The following is a 13,653-nucleotide window of genomic DNA, read 5'->3' as shown; positions in this document are numbered from 1 at the left end:
TTACCTTGACGAGTTCCAGATGAGTCTACTTTGCATAAGAACCATTTGAAGCCCCTCTTTAAGAAAGTATTGGTTACCATAAGAGTCGACGTAGGTGATGATTAATTTTTATTTTGTTTTGATGAGACCACGGATAGCTGAAGCCGTTACATTGCCAATGTCATCGGGAAACTGGATCCATCAGAACCAGGAAAACCACATCTTGTCCTTTGTAATGAACTAGATAAAACAAGTCATAGCAATGTAGCTTGTGTAGTTCTGAGACGCTCTACGTGTTTTGTGGCCTGGACAGAATCGAGATGAAATGTTTCTCCTCCTGCTTAGTGATAAGGCCTCCTACATGATTAAACAGAAGAGGTTCTGAGAAGTTCCTATGCAAATATGATCCACGTAACGTGTCTAGTCCATGGCTTACATTTGTTGGCGGAAGAAGTCAGAAATAATTTCCCAGGGATAAATAATATTGTTTCTTCTGTTAAAAAAGTTTTTTTATTAAACCACTTAGTCACTTTCAGGCATTCAAAGAGATGCTAACAGAAGTAAGTCTATAGCCAGAACCAATAATAACTCGCTGGGGAACTTGGTTGTCTGTCGCACTCTACTGCGCCGATCATGAGAAAATAAAAAGAACCACAGACAAATTCGACAACAACGACGCTGCTTACATCTCGAAGGCAACGGATGCTCTTCAGGATAGAAAAAAATACATCGCTCTTCTTTCATTCATCAAAGCCCACTTTACTTGCTACTATTGAACACTTGGAGGATCTATCTCTTCCACAAATGAAGCAATGAACATAATTGAAGCAGTTTCAAATAAGAAAATACCTGGGGTAGTGGACGATGTGCTCTTTTCAAAGCTCTCTAAAGTCCTGTGTAGGTTTTAGACGGGGCCACAGCCACGCCACTGTTTTAGTGACTCGTCTGTGGCGTTGCTAACGGATGATTGTTGGGCCACCAATTCCTTACACCGCCACGACAGTACAGGCCTACAGCCTTTTGTGCCATGGTGTCTTTTTTTTAATTTCATCGGTCGTAGATCCTCTTCAAACGATTTCTTAAACATGCGAAAAAAAAAAAAACTTTTTATAGTCCTGATGTAAATCATCAAAGAAAGTGTGAAATAGTCCTCGATTCTGTCTTTCCAAAACCAATGGATGGACCCAGATCCTTCTTTTATTTTTACGTCTATTCTTTCTCCGTATGAGCAAAGTTGTCAAAAGTATATCTCCCGCTATGTCCATGTTCACTGGAAGACTGAAAAATTCTCTACTAAAAATTTAGGGCCGTATTCATAGACATTCTTAGCGTGGGTTTCCGGTGGATGATCAGCGAACTAACGTTTTTCGTATTCATAAACCAGTTTTAGCGATATGATATGATATGATATGGATCCTGTACAAGTAACCAGTCGATAGCCGGGGTTAGTTTAGCACGCTCGTAGCGCGGGCTAGCGAAATGTCTATGAATAGCACTCTTAGTGTAATACGCAGTGCTTCAAACGCGCGGTCGCAGCGCCACTAACGAGCCAATAGTGGCGCTGCTAAGTGACCTCGTCTAAAGGAGCCCTAATATCTAAAACATCATATGACTGATACAAATCAGAACAGCATAACAAGCATAAGTATTGTTGACTTAACACGGAGATAATCACTGTCAATCAAACTGTTTTTAATTTAATTGACCCATTTAATATTGAAATTATAAGAGATATTTCATAACTTATCTCATGGTAACGGAGTTCAAGTGTTGTTTACTGACTTAGCTATTTTCACTCAATTATTATCATTTTGTATGAGTTCCCAGGAAGATAATAACAAAAACATATTCATTTCAACTCCCTTCATGGTCAAGGTAAGTAGCTACTGTATAATATAGGAGAATTATTATTGAGATAGTGTTATAGGTGGTATCATACTGAATTAGAAAAGTTCTCGAAATAACCTCACTATGAACGCATTACTTCAACGTTGTCCGTTGTCCTGTTGTTACCAGTTACTAGTATAGAATTTTGACTTCACTTGAAGGTTCATGAGGTAAATATTTTGCAGCTAAAATATCTATACCAATTATTTTATACGATTAACCTGATCTTATACTCCACGTCAGGAGAAAATACATCTGAAGGTCAAATCCAAAGCTCCCCCCACCGTCCTGCGAACCTTATAACTTCGTGCGATGTTGCGAGTGTATATGTTACCTCTACCTCAACCCACGCATGTCTTGAATCAACATAGGTCACGCGGTGTTAAAATATGGTGGTGTTATATGAGTATAAGGAAAACATCGGTCTTTTACCGATAGGCATATTGAAAGCAGAGTGTTAATTATGCAATTTCATTGCTCTTTAAATTCGTGTATATTGTATTGTTTTATTATTTTTCATTTTTATTTACCTAATTCCGTTTATTGCTCATTTTGGCATTATGGAGAGTGAGGCTGGATCATCTGCTATCTACAGTACGCCAGTTAAAAAAAGGCAAAAGAATGGGACAATCTGATTTGCGAAGTCACAGCAAAACACCGTTTACAGTGTGTATAACTTTCTTAAAGATCATGCGGAACATCCCGAAAAAATTTCCACCATTGATTTTAGAAAATCTCAAGATCTGACTGCAAAAATGTGTGAAATTTCCAAACGAACTGTAAACATGATTTCGAGGAAACGCTAAAAGCTACAGAACATCTTATGAAATTTATTCTCCTAGGAAAGCAATCAAACGACATCGTCATGTGATAGATCTCAATGATTTCGATAAGGACGTGTTGCGCCGTTGTATTGCACTGGAAATGAATATATTTGGTGCAGGAATATTACAGTGAATACATTTGATCTTTCCACGCTCGCATGTGGAAAGCTGTGCTCTATCTCTTTCGCTCTACGTGCGCGAGCGTGGAAAGATAAAATGTATGCACTATATATTTAAATTTATGGGCCAATGTTTTCATAATGGATATATTTCTCATTTCTTCAAAGAACGGCTATATTTTATTGAGGTTAATCTATTTTGCGCAGTCATATTATATTTAACATGCGTGTATATGGACAGTATCTCGAAAACGTATCTTTCTGATTTTTAAAGAATAACTGTATTGTACTGGGAATTAATCTATTTTGTAGAAGCGTATATTAAACATTTATGAGCCAACGTTTGCATAATGTGCATATTTCTCATATTTTAAGGAACGGTTGCATTACACAGAAAGCTAAAATATTTTATGCAGATATATTATACAGTATTAAAAATTAGGGTCAGTGTTTTCATAATGGTTATATTTCTTCAAGGATGGTTATATTGTACTGGGGATTAATCTATTTCATGTAGTATAGCTTGTGTAATAAGAAATAAATAGTGCAATGTTTTCATTCAGGGTTTAGCACTCAGCGCACGAAGTTCGCTGGAAATTATCTTTCCTTAAACATCATATTACTTAACCAAAGCGGCAACTATGTATTGACCTTGAAGTGAATATTCAATTGATGCAGACTTAATTTGCCGCTACGGCCGACCTTGTCCTCGTTCTGCCGGTCGTGAGATCGTTTCCCGGCTGTCACAATATGTTCGATGGCAAGCCCTTCATAAGTTATGCGGCCTTTTTAGTAGCACATTCTTCATCGCGTATGTTGCATAAGTGTGCGCCTTAAGCCCTTATCTTCTGAGTTACACTTGTATTGCTCTGTGTGTACCTCCAATCCGTCTTAACATGCTGTGTTCTGTGTAGTGCGTCTGATCATCCAGCAAATCCAACAAAACCCTGCCACGTTTGAAAGAATTTGGACAATCAATGCTGTGAAGGTGCCAAAAAGTTTAATGAAATACAGGGCACGAAATTTGAACAGCTAATTGTAAATTGTTAAAACCTGTAGGGCTATAGAAAATCTGTGAAAAAAAAATTACCGTGAGATCTGACTTTTCGGGTCCATAACTCCTTGAGACTGTGTCATCGAGTATGTGTTCCTGAACAGAAAATGATTCTCTTTTTGTGATCATTCCTCGAAGTTTGTCGGTTAGGTCCTGTTACACCCAGGATAGTGAAGCCGGAACTAGGGTTATCATAGGGTTACAGAGTTAGAGGACAGTCTGTAATTCTATAGTGTAAGAAGAAAGTCTGTACCGAAAATACTGAAGTGCGCGATTTTGAATGTAGACGGACAGGAATATCCAAAATTGCAATAATTTGTGCAGTATTATCGAAATGACACTCAAGCGGATGCAAAATAATACAGCTTGCGAACTGAATAATAGCCTTTTCTTTGATCAGGTAATAAAATTGAAATCTTTCCTATCTGACAACAAAGAGAAAAGTTCTAAAAATATGATCTCACACAAAATCTGGGTAAATTTTTATCACACCCAGAGTTGCTGAAAATTGTAGGATTTTATTTCTCTATATCTGGGCGTAATGCCAACGCTGAAAGAGTATCTTCTTTGATGAATGCTGAGTGGACAAAACAAATGAACAGATTATCAAATTTGACAAGGTCACTCAAAAACGTACAGTTCTGACATTTATGAGTGATACTGTGGTGGATTTTTATTGGGTTATTTTACGACGCTGTATCAACATCTAGGTTATTTAGCGTCTGAATGATATGAAGGTGATAATGCCGGTGAAATGAGTCCGGGGTCCAGCACCGAAAGTTACCCAGCATTTGCTCGCACTGGGTTGAGGGAAAACCCCGGAAAAAACCCTCAACCAGGTAACTTGCCCCGACCGGGATTCGAACCCGGGCCACCTGGTTTCGCAGCCAGACGCGCTGACCGTTACTCCACAGGTGTGGACTACTGTGGTGGAGATACGTAGACTTGAAATAAATAAATAAATGGTAATAATATAATACCCATGTCAAGTAATTTGATAAATAAGACGAAGTGCATTACTGAAGTGTCTATCCCTGTCTATATTACGTAAAAAAGTGATAATGATGTAGTGTCTGTAGTAAATAAATTATATTTAATGTCCACATTATACCTTCCTTAGAAATTCATATATTTCTTCTTATCGATTGAAATGTGTCGATCATGTCCTGGTTTAGTGTTTCTTCATTATGGCAACCTTAGCCAGAACAGACAATTATAGTCCAGTCTTGAAAAAATATAAGAAGAATTAGAACACATTTCTTTAAATTATCTCCGATGCACATTTTCAATTTCCCCTAAAAACTTACGACTATAAGTTAAATACCGACATATTGAGAACTACGAAAACATGTCTGAACAAACAGAGGAGATAAAATATTTGGCATTTCATAAAACACTGATCATATGAATCTCATATATGAATACTCACAGCATCCCAACTCAGAAAGCACAACATTATTGAGACTCATGAGACCATTGACAGGACATATATTATTTCATTATAGAAATAATTAAGCTAGTCATGACAGCTAAAAGTACTGTATATGAATAATGTCATTATATACACCATAGACCAACATGTATTTAGGCAAAATTATAAAATCTTCTTCAGTACGCTCCAACTGGAAGGTGAAAAGTTAAAACATTAAACTTTGGAATAACAAGCAAATGTAGTAGGCCAGAACGCTTAATTCAGAAAATTTTAGAATTTAGAAATCTTCCCACCATTCGTGAGCTGCCACAAGGGACAAAGAGTACTTAACCATATAAATGTTTATAAGTTCATTGAACCATTGTTTTGACAATGAAATTCCTACAGGTACACAGCTGCAAATACATTTTTAGACCATTTTGTATCTTGCGTACACCACTTTTAACACTTGAATATAATTAATTGATGAACTAGTGGACTTACTCGTGTTAAATATGAAATATCTGTCCGTCTTACAGCTGTTTCAGTGCTTCACGCACCATCATCAGAGCCTACTAGATCGCGGCGTCATCTCGAACTTCTCTGCCTGTTAGGAGGGTGTGTTTTATTGTTGGAAGGTGTTGAATTGTGGAGTCGAATAGTGTGTGTGTACTGAAATTGATCTGTGTGTTGAGGATTTGATCGGGGTGTGTTTTAATGTGTTTGTATATTTCATATTGTTCCAGTGTGTTGAGTTTTTGGTTGTTGGGTTGTGTGTGTAGGATTTCCATGTCCGTATTTATGTTATTGTATGTATGGTTAGTATTAGTTATGTGATCGGCGTATGTAGATGTATTGTGTCATCTGGTTATAGCTTTAATGTGTTCTTTGTAGCGTGTTTGGAATGATCTGCCTGTCTGTCCTATTGTCCTATGTAGAACTTACGACCACACAGGTGTATACAAACTCAAATGTAATAGTTGCTCCACAATTCAACACCTTCCAACAATAAAACACACCCTCCTAACAGGCAGAGAAGTTCGAGATGACGCCGCGATCTAGTAGGCTCTGATGATGGTGCGTGAAGCACTGAAACAGCTGTAAGCAGGACAGATATTTCATATTTAACACGAGTAAGTCCACTAGTTCATCAATTAATTACATTTTTAGATTAGTGGAAATATATCTAGTTTTAGAGAGAGACAGAGAGAGAGAGAGAGAGAGAGAGAGAGAGAGAGAGAGGTAAGTATTACGAAAAAGTAAAAAATGCTAATGAACTTAGTTTCATTTCGAATATAGATGATGCTTCAGGAGAGAATTGACCCTTTCAATGCAGCTAAGGTTACAATCGGAATAATAGGTGTAGCTATTTCAAGCCTCTTAAACATACAGGGTGGCACACGAAATGCCATACCATTTATTTTACACGTAACACCTATTGATTTGTATTAAAGCTTTACAAAATTATACAGAAATAATAATTAGGATTTGGAATTTTATCTCTAATGCAGAACATTTTCCATATGACCGCCGTTTTGCCTCACAACCTCTTGCAAACGAACCATAACATTCGTCACGACTTTTCGACACGTCTTCAGATAGCACACGGCACAACTCCACTAGAAGGACTCTGAGCTGCACCACATTTTCTGGCCCCCTTTGGTACACTTTCTCTTTTAGAAATCCCCATAAAAAGAAATCGCATGGATTAATGTCTGGCCTATGAGGCGGCCACATTTTGCCGCACCCATGTCGATATGACATCACACGAAGATCAAATATCTCGTGCAGGTAATCCAAAACGGTGTTTGCAGTGTGTGGACGGGTTCCATCCTGCATGAACCACTGATTTTCCATAGTGAGACCTTTTGCCATGAGAGGAGGGATAAAACTGCTTTCCAACATGGTTTTGCATCGAACTTGGTTAACAGTTTCATCGAAGAAAATTGGACCGATGATTCCGTGAATCGAAATTGCGGCCCATACAGAAACTTTTGCCCCAAAAATTTCTTTTTCATGCAGCATGCGAGGAGGTTCCCTAGCCCATAATCGAACGTTTTGTTTACTCACAACACAGAATAACTTTCACCTTGTGTTCAACAGTCAATCGCCCGTTGTCCACCATTTCACAAATTGATGTTTGTGCTCGTAGCTATGGTTACATCCAAACTGTGATGCTAACTATCGGATTTTCCATGATTTTTGGCATCCACTAGCGCAGTTAGAAACATCGAAACAATTATATTAATTTTTTTTTATGTGATAATTGAATGGTATGACAATTTGTGTTCCACTCTGTATCTTTCATAAAGAGAGTAGCGGTACCACTTGTTCCAACCAGGAGTCCGATTACTTCAAGCTCTTTTAGCCGGTAGTTTTGGAGGTAATAGGAAATGGCGACATTGTAGATATTCTTTTTTTCCTTATCCACTTCTGCTGGCTGTCCCTCATTCATTTCGAAACGCGCGGTAAGATCAGTTATTAATCAAGATCTTGTAGATTCCTTGAAAGCTAATATATCTATGCGCAGTGTATTGCCAGTGATGGAGAGACCATGTACTTCTTCAAAGTTGTTGTAATCGGCATCTTTAAGAGCAGTGGCTATACCTAATTGATTGCACTTGGTGGTGTCTAGATTTTCGCAAAGCTTCGCTGTGCGGACAGGAACCCAGGACAAATGCAAGAGTTTCAACCTCGTTGTGGCAATGCCTACAACAGTTGTACTGAGATCTTCCCGGCACAGCACGTACTGCTGCAACATTTCCAACCATTTTAATGCCATCGCACCTTTCACTGTTGGAGAGTCATTAGTGTTTGTAAATCCATTTGTTTGCAGCAGGATATTGTTTAAATAAAACTATGTCTTTCCCTTTCTGTGAATGACGACACCACATATCAAATTCTCTGTTCCTCAGAAGGTTATGAATCTTTTTAGCATTTAAGAAATGTTCATTCTTATGAAATAAGGCATCTTCTGGAACAATGTTCAGCCATTGGGAACATCTAATGTTCTCTTCAAGAACCTGACGTGTTTGTATGATGTATGGATTTTGAGATATGTGTAAACATCGAAGGGCATTAATTTGTTGTAATAGTGCTTCCCATTTTGTTCGAAAAATTCGTAGTCCTTTGTACTTCCTTGGACTATAGACCATTGCATCAGGAATGTCTGTAGGCACATTCAGTACCTCTTTCAGTACATTTTTTATTAATTTGTCGGCGTCGTCCAAGAACGTCGTATAAGTTCAGAAGGCTGCTAAAATAGACTGTTCTTAGCAAACCCAGAGATCTTCAGTTGCAAGTAGTTTATAGTGGAACAGTAATGTGAATGTATGTGTTTTTGCAGTTACCACCAACATGTTAGATGTGCCAGTATTTACCACGCTGATGCTCCTGCTGGTTGCAAGGGCTCATGGAGACTGTCTAGTGAGCATCGCTCAAGGCACAGCCAGAGGATCTCTCTTGACTTCATATCATGGAAAAGAATTTTGTTCATACAATGGAATACCATATGCTGCCCCACCTGTGGGAGACCTCAGGTTCAGGGTAAATACTATAACATATTCTCATACAAAAATATATAGCCTAGAGTTGTTTGTTATACAGCACACTATTGATTATCCTTGCGTGGATTATCCGGTTTATGGGTTATCCGCACACCACTGAATTTTATTTTATTTTTGTCACGAAATTTTTAATACATGTGAACCGAGCTTGGAATTTCAGTGCACGAGTCTCAAAGTGAGCTTGATAATTTTACGAAAATATTCTGTCTCTAACAAGCTATCTCTTCCCCTTTTTTCATGACTTAAATCTTTTTTGTACAATACTGTCAACTCTGGGCTAGTGAACTCGGTTGTAGTGAACATTCGGCTATAGTGAGCCTAAATCGTTGGTCCCGACCCGCATACATTAAAGTACGTTAATATTTCAGATTGTAGTGAACCCTTATTCCGGTAACAATGAACTTAAAACTAAAACTTCCAAGAAAATATTGTAATTTTAAGATGAACAAAATGGTAATTTGCAAAAACCCTTTCTCATATGAACTTCGAAGAAGACAGGGTTGACCTCAACAGCATTAGAGGCTACTTTGCCATACTCCTGAAAAACCTACATGATACAGTTTGTGATGCAGGTACGAGTATAGGAAGGGCTGAAATGAAAGTCGGTGATGTTTCTGTTTTCCTATTGCGTACAGATGGTATAGTCATAACCAGTTTGCTATTTTAAACAGTTTTGTAGGAATTGTGATCTTGTGAACTTGCCAAAAATGGCAATGTTAAGTGTAGTTTTACCTTAAGCTTAATTCTAGTGTTTTATTTAATTTGTGGAAGGAAGAGGGAACCACATTCGTTCCGAAAATAAAGAGTTTACACGCCGGGTTCACAAGTATTTTCAGGAAGAATACTACTATGCGAGATGCGGTAAACCTATGATATCCGTCACTATGTGTATGAAAATATTATTAAAACGATTGAAAATAGTGAAATGTAGAATTATTCTTAAAGAGAAACAAACAGGCGAATTGAACATTCTAACGAAAAAAACGTCCGCGGGGTTGTTCCCAGATGATATATGTAGATATTTTGGACAGCGACGAATTGGGAAGGAATAATTATTTTAAGTTCGTTTGGAGAAGTTTACATTCCAAACTTGAATGATATTTTATCAAAGAGAAGTTTTGTTTCTCTGCGACTCGACCATCTTTCTGGCGGATGAGAAACATTGGGTTCCGCTATAAGAAGAATAATATGGCGGAAAAATGTTTGATGGAATGTCAGGACGTAGTTGCGCTGCGTAATGAGTTTCTTTGTGCAAGTAACCAACGAAACATGGAGGAAACAGCTCCCTTTGTTGAACCCAGGCGGCATATTTTATTATATGACTGAATGAACTTAACTGTTGCATGATGGCTGAGAAGAGAAGCGGTAGAAGATGACTTCCATGGTTTCATACACCAGAACATGAATCATCTTATATCATCACTAAGGTTCGGATAAAGTACCTGTATCAGAAAAGGCTGTATAGCTGTATAGGCTAGAACCACAGTCTAGTATATACAGTCACGAAGCTTAAGTTGTGAGGATGCTAGAAACAATAGACTGTGCCGGAACTATTTCGCATTGTCTGTAACGAGGCGATAGTAACAATACTAGTGGTTAGCAACTATCTATGGATGCATATTTACAACGTATTGAGCTTCGTGACTGTATATACTACACTGTGATAGAACCTTGAATTCCTTGAGACTATAGTGCGTTTCACGAATAGAGTGTGTTGCCTCGTCGGATATTTAAACCAGTAGCAGGTCAGTGTGCAGGAAGGCAGAAGTACTACCGGACGTTTTAAAAGAAACTTCACAGTCCAGGTAGAACACTCGTGTATGTATCATTTTATTTGATATGAATATTAGTTTGTTATATTAACCAGTGGAAACAAGGTCATCTCATTTACATCGGCTGTCAAATGAATACTAATCTACCCCACGTTCTGGATTTGCTGGTACATTTTGTGTGAAATGTAATGCTTGTTTCGTTTTGAATAAATCATAATAATTATTAGCCTGACAATTTGTTTTAAGGACTTAATGTAACGCGAGCGTCTTACATAAAATCCCTCAATTTATATTCCACATATGAATGAAGACAAATACCTTATTCCTCTAAGAACCAAAACCTCGCATATAAAAAAAATATTCTTCTTATAAAACATGTTTAGAATAATACTCTAGTAGTCTTGAAGGTTTGCGGAATCGAGTTCTTGCCGAGGGCAGAGTATAGGCCTATGTAACATTTTATAATTCAAAAATTAAAATAACGAAATACACTGTAAAAATATTTTAATATTGAATCCATGATAAACATTTATATTCAAATACTAAACATGGTAATGGATCGCAGAATCGACCATAAAAGTACCAAAATAATTGTTTCGATTGCTAATAAGAATAACGTTACTAAATTAAAGACCACTATAAACCCTAACATTTTTTTTTCACATCAGCGGTACCATAACTAAAGATAACATAAACTGCACGCATTGTATTCTTCACCTAACATAATTAGAAACATTACATCCAGACGCTTGAGATGGGCAGGGCATGTAGCACGTATGGGTGAATCTAGAAATGCATATAGAGTGTTAGTTAGGAGACCTGAAGAGAAAAGACCTTTAGGGAGGCCAAGGCGTAGATGGGAGGATAATATTCAAATGCATTTGAGGAAGGTGGGATATGATAGTAGTGACTAGAATAATCTTGTTCAGGATAGAGACCGATGGCGGACTTATGTGAGGGCGGTAATGAGCCTCCGGGTTCCTTAAAAGCCACTTGTAAGTAAGACTATTAGGACTGTTTGGAATCAGATAATAAAACAATAATAAACATTACCAATATCATTACCAACATTATTATACATATTTATTATTACGCAATCAGAATAATACAGCTTCCTGATCCAAAAATGATAAGCCGGAGGTACCACAATAAATTTCTAATCCTTATTTTCTCAAAGCAGCATATTTTAAACTAATCTCCTACATAAAGTGAATTATTTTAGAGCCTATTACATAAATAATGTATCTTGTTTTTCCTTATACCTAAAGAGTTGTTGTTATGTTACTTTTACATAATCTTCTTCCATACTAGGTTGTCCTTCTTCACTCTTCTTTCTTCTAAAGGGATCTGTGAAAACAGTGTTCTCTAGTTTACTTAGGTATGCTCTAATATCATTCACTCCCGTAAGCTCATCAATTCTTCTATTTGTTATTTCTGATTTCTTCTGCCCACTTGATGAGTTACTATTCTTATCAGTCCTCTCTGCGCTTCTAGACTTCCTGTTTCGTGATGCACTTCTTCTGTTTACGTGAGGTGTAGATGATGCTCTATTTCCACAAGTCTCTATTTCCTTATTTCTGTTCTTGTTACCACAACTGAATAAATCCTCAATGTTTTGATTATTTAAGGACTCTACGTTAACTATGTTTCCGTTTATCTTCATTTTATCTTTTACTAAAGTTGCCCTAAATCCTTTACCTCGAGCTTCTTTTAATATTGGAATTAACTTCTTTCGTTTCTCTCTACTTTCTTTTGCAAAGTCATTTTGTATGAATATATTTGTGCCTTTGAGTTGACGCGTATTGGCAATGATGTGTTCTTTGATAAAGTAACTGTTCAATTTCACAATAATTGGTCTTTTATTTCCCTTACCTACTCTATACGCGTTATTTATCGCACTTATGTCCAAGTTTAGACTGAAATACTTAGTTAATAATTCTAACACCACGTAACCAGTATCAATCCCTTTTTCATGATTGCACTCTTCAACACCATAAATTACAATGTTATTAATTCTGCTATTATATTCCCATTTTTTAACTATCGATTTTAACACCGCCTGCTCTTGGATAACCTCCTTTAACTTCTTTTCCACTTCAGTGTACCTGTTTACTAATGTATCTATATCACTTACTTACGACAACAAATAGTGTTATAAAATGTGCCTAAATGGTGGGTATTAAAACTAAGCAATCACTACATGTAGAATATATTTCTAATCTTTACCAGCTAACTTAAAACTGAATGTTTTTGAAAAGATATCAGTTCTTTTAATAATAATAATAATAATAATAATAATAATAATAATAATAATAATAATACTTACTTACAAATGGCTTTTAAGGCAGCCGCAGGTTCATTGCAGCCCTCACATAAGTCCGCCATCGGTCCCTATCCTATGCAAAATTAATCCATTCTTTATCATCATATCCCACACCCCTCCAATCCATTTTAATAGTATCCTCCCATCTACGTCTCGGCCTCCCTAAAGGTCTCTTTTTCCTCTGGCCTCCCAACTAACACTCTATATGCATTTCTGGATTCGCCCATACGTGCTACATGCCCTGCCCATATCAAACGCCTGGATTTAATGTATCTAATTATGTCAGGTGAAGAATAAAATGCGTACAATTCTACATTGTGTAACTTTCTCCATTCTCCTGTAAGTTCATCCCTCTTAGCCCCAAATATTTTCCTAGGAACCTTATTTTCAAACACCCTTAATCTCTGTTCCTCTCTCAAAGTGAGGGTCCAAGTTTCACAACCATACAGAACAACCGGTAATATATATTGTTTTATAAATTCTAACTTTGAGATTTTTTGACAGCATACTAGATGACAAAATTTTCCCAAACGAATAATAACAGGCATGTCCCATATTTATTCTGCGTTTAATTTCCTCTCGAGTGTCATTTATATTTGTTACTGTTGCTCCAAGGTATTTGAATTTTTCCACCTCTTCGAAGGATAAATCTCCAATTTTTGTATTTTCGTTTTGCACAATCTTCTGGTCACAAGACATAATCATATACTTTGTTTTT

At 37.0% G+C, this 13,653-nt stretch overlaps 1 protein-coding gene across 1 annotated transcript in view; it reads left to right on the top strand.

Moving 5' to 3' along the window:
- The first annotated feature begins 1,711 nt into the window (after window positions 1–1,711).
- The window catches only part of LOC138705173 (juvenile hormone esterase-like), a 75,923-nt gene continuing 63,981 nt past the window's right edge, over window positions 1,712–13,653 (top strand). The window contains exons 1-2 of the mRNA XM_069833878.1: window positions 1,712–1,854; window positions 8,621–8,820. Of these exons, the coding sequence (XP_069689979.1) occupies window positions 8,632–8,820 (189 nt within the window). The 5' untranslated portion in view covers window positions 1,712–1,854; window positions 8,621–8,631. The remainder of the gene's footprint in view (window positions 1,855–8,620; window positions 8,821–13,653) is intronic.

This window comes from Periplaneta americana, chromosome 8, assembly GCF_040183065.1.
Source record: "Periplaneta americana isolate PAMFEO1 chromosome 8, P.americana_PAMFEO1_priV1, whole genome shotgun sequence".
Lineage (NCBI taxonomy): Eukaryota > Metazoa > Arthropoda > Insecta > Blattodea > Blattidae > Periplaneta > Periplaneta americana.
The sequence above is the reverse complement of the archived record's forward strand: the minus strand, read 5'-3'. Positions and strand labels throughout refer to the sequence as shown.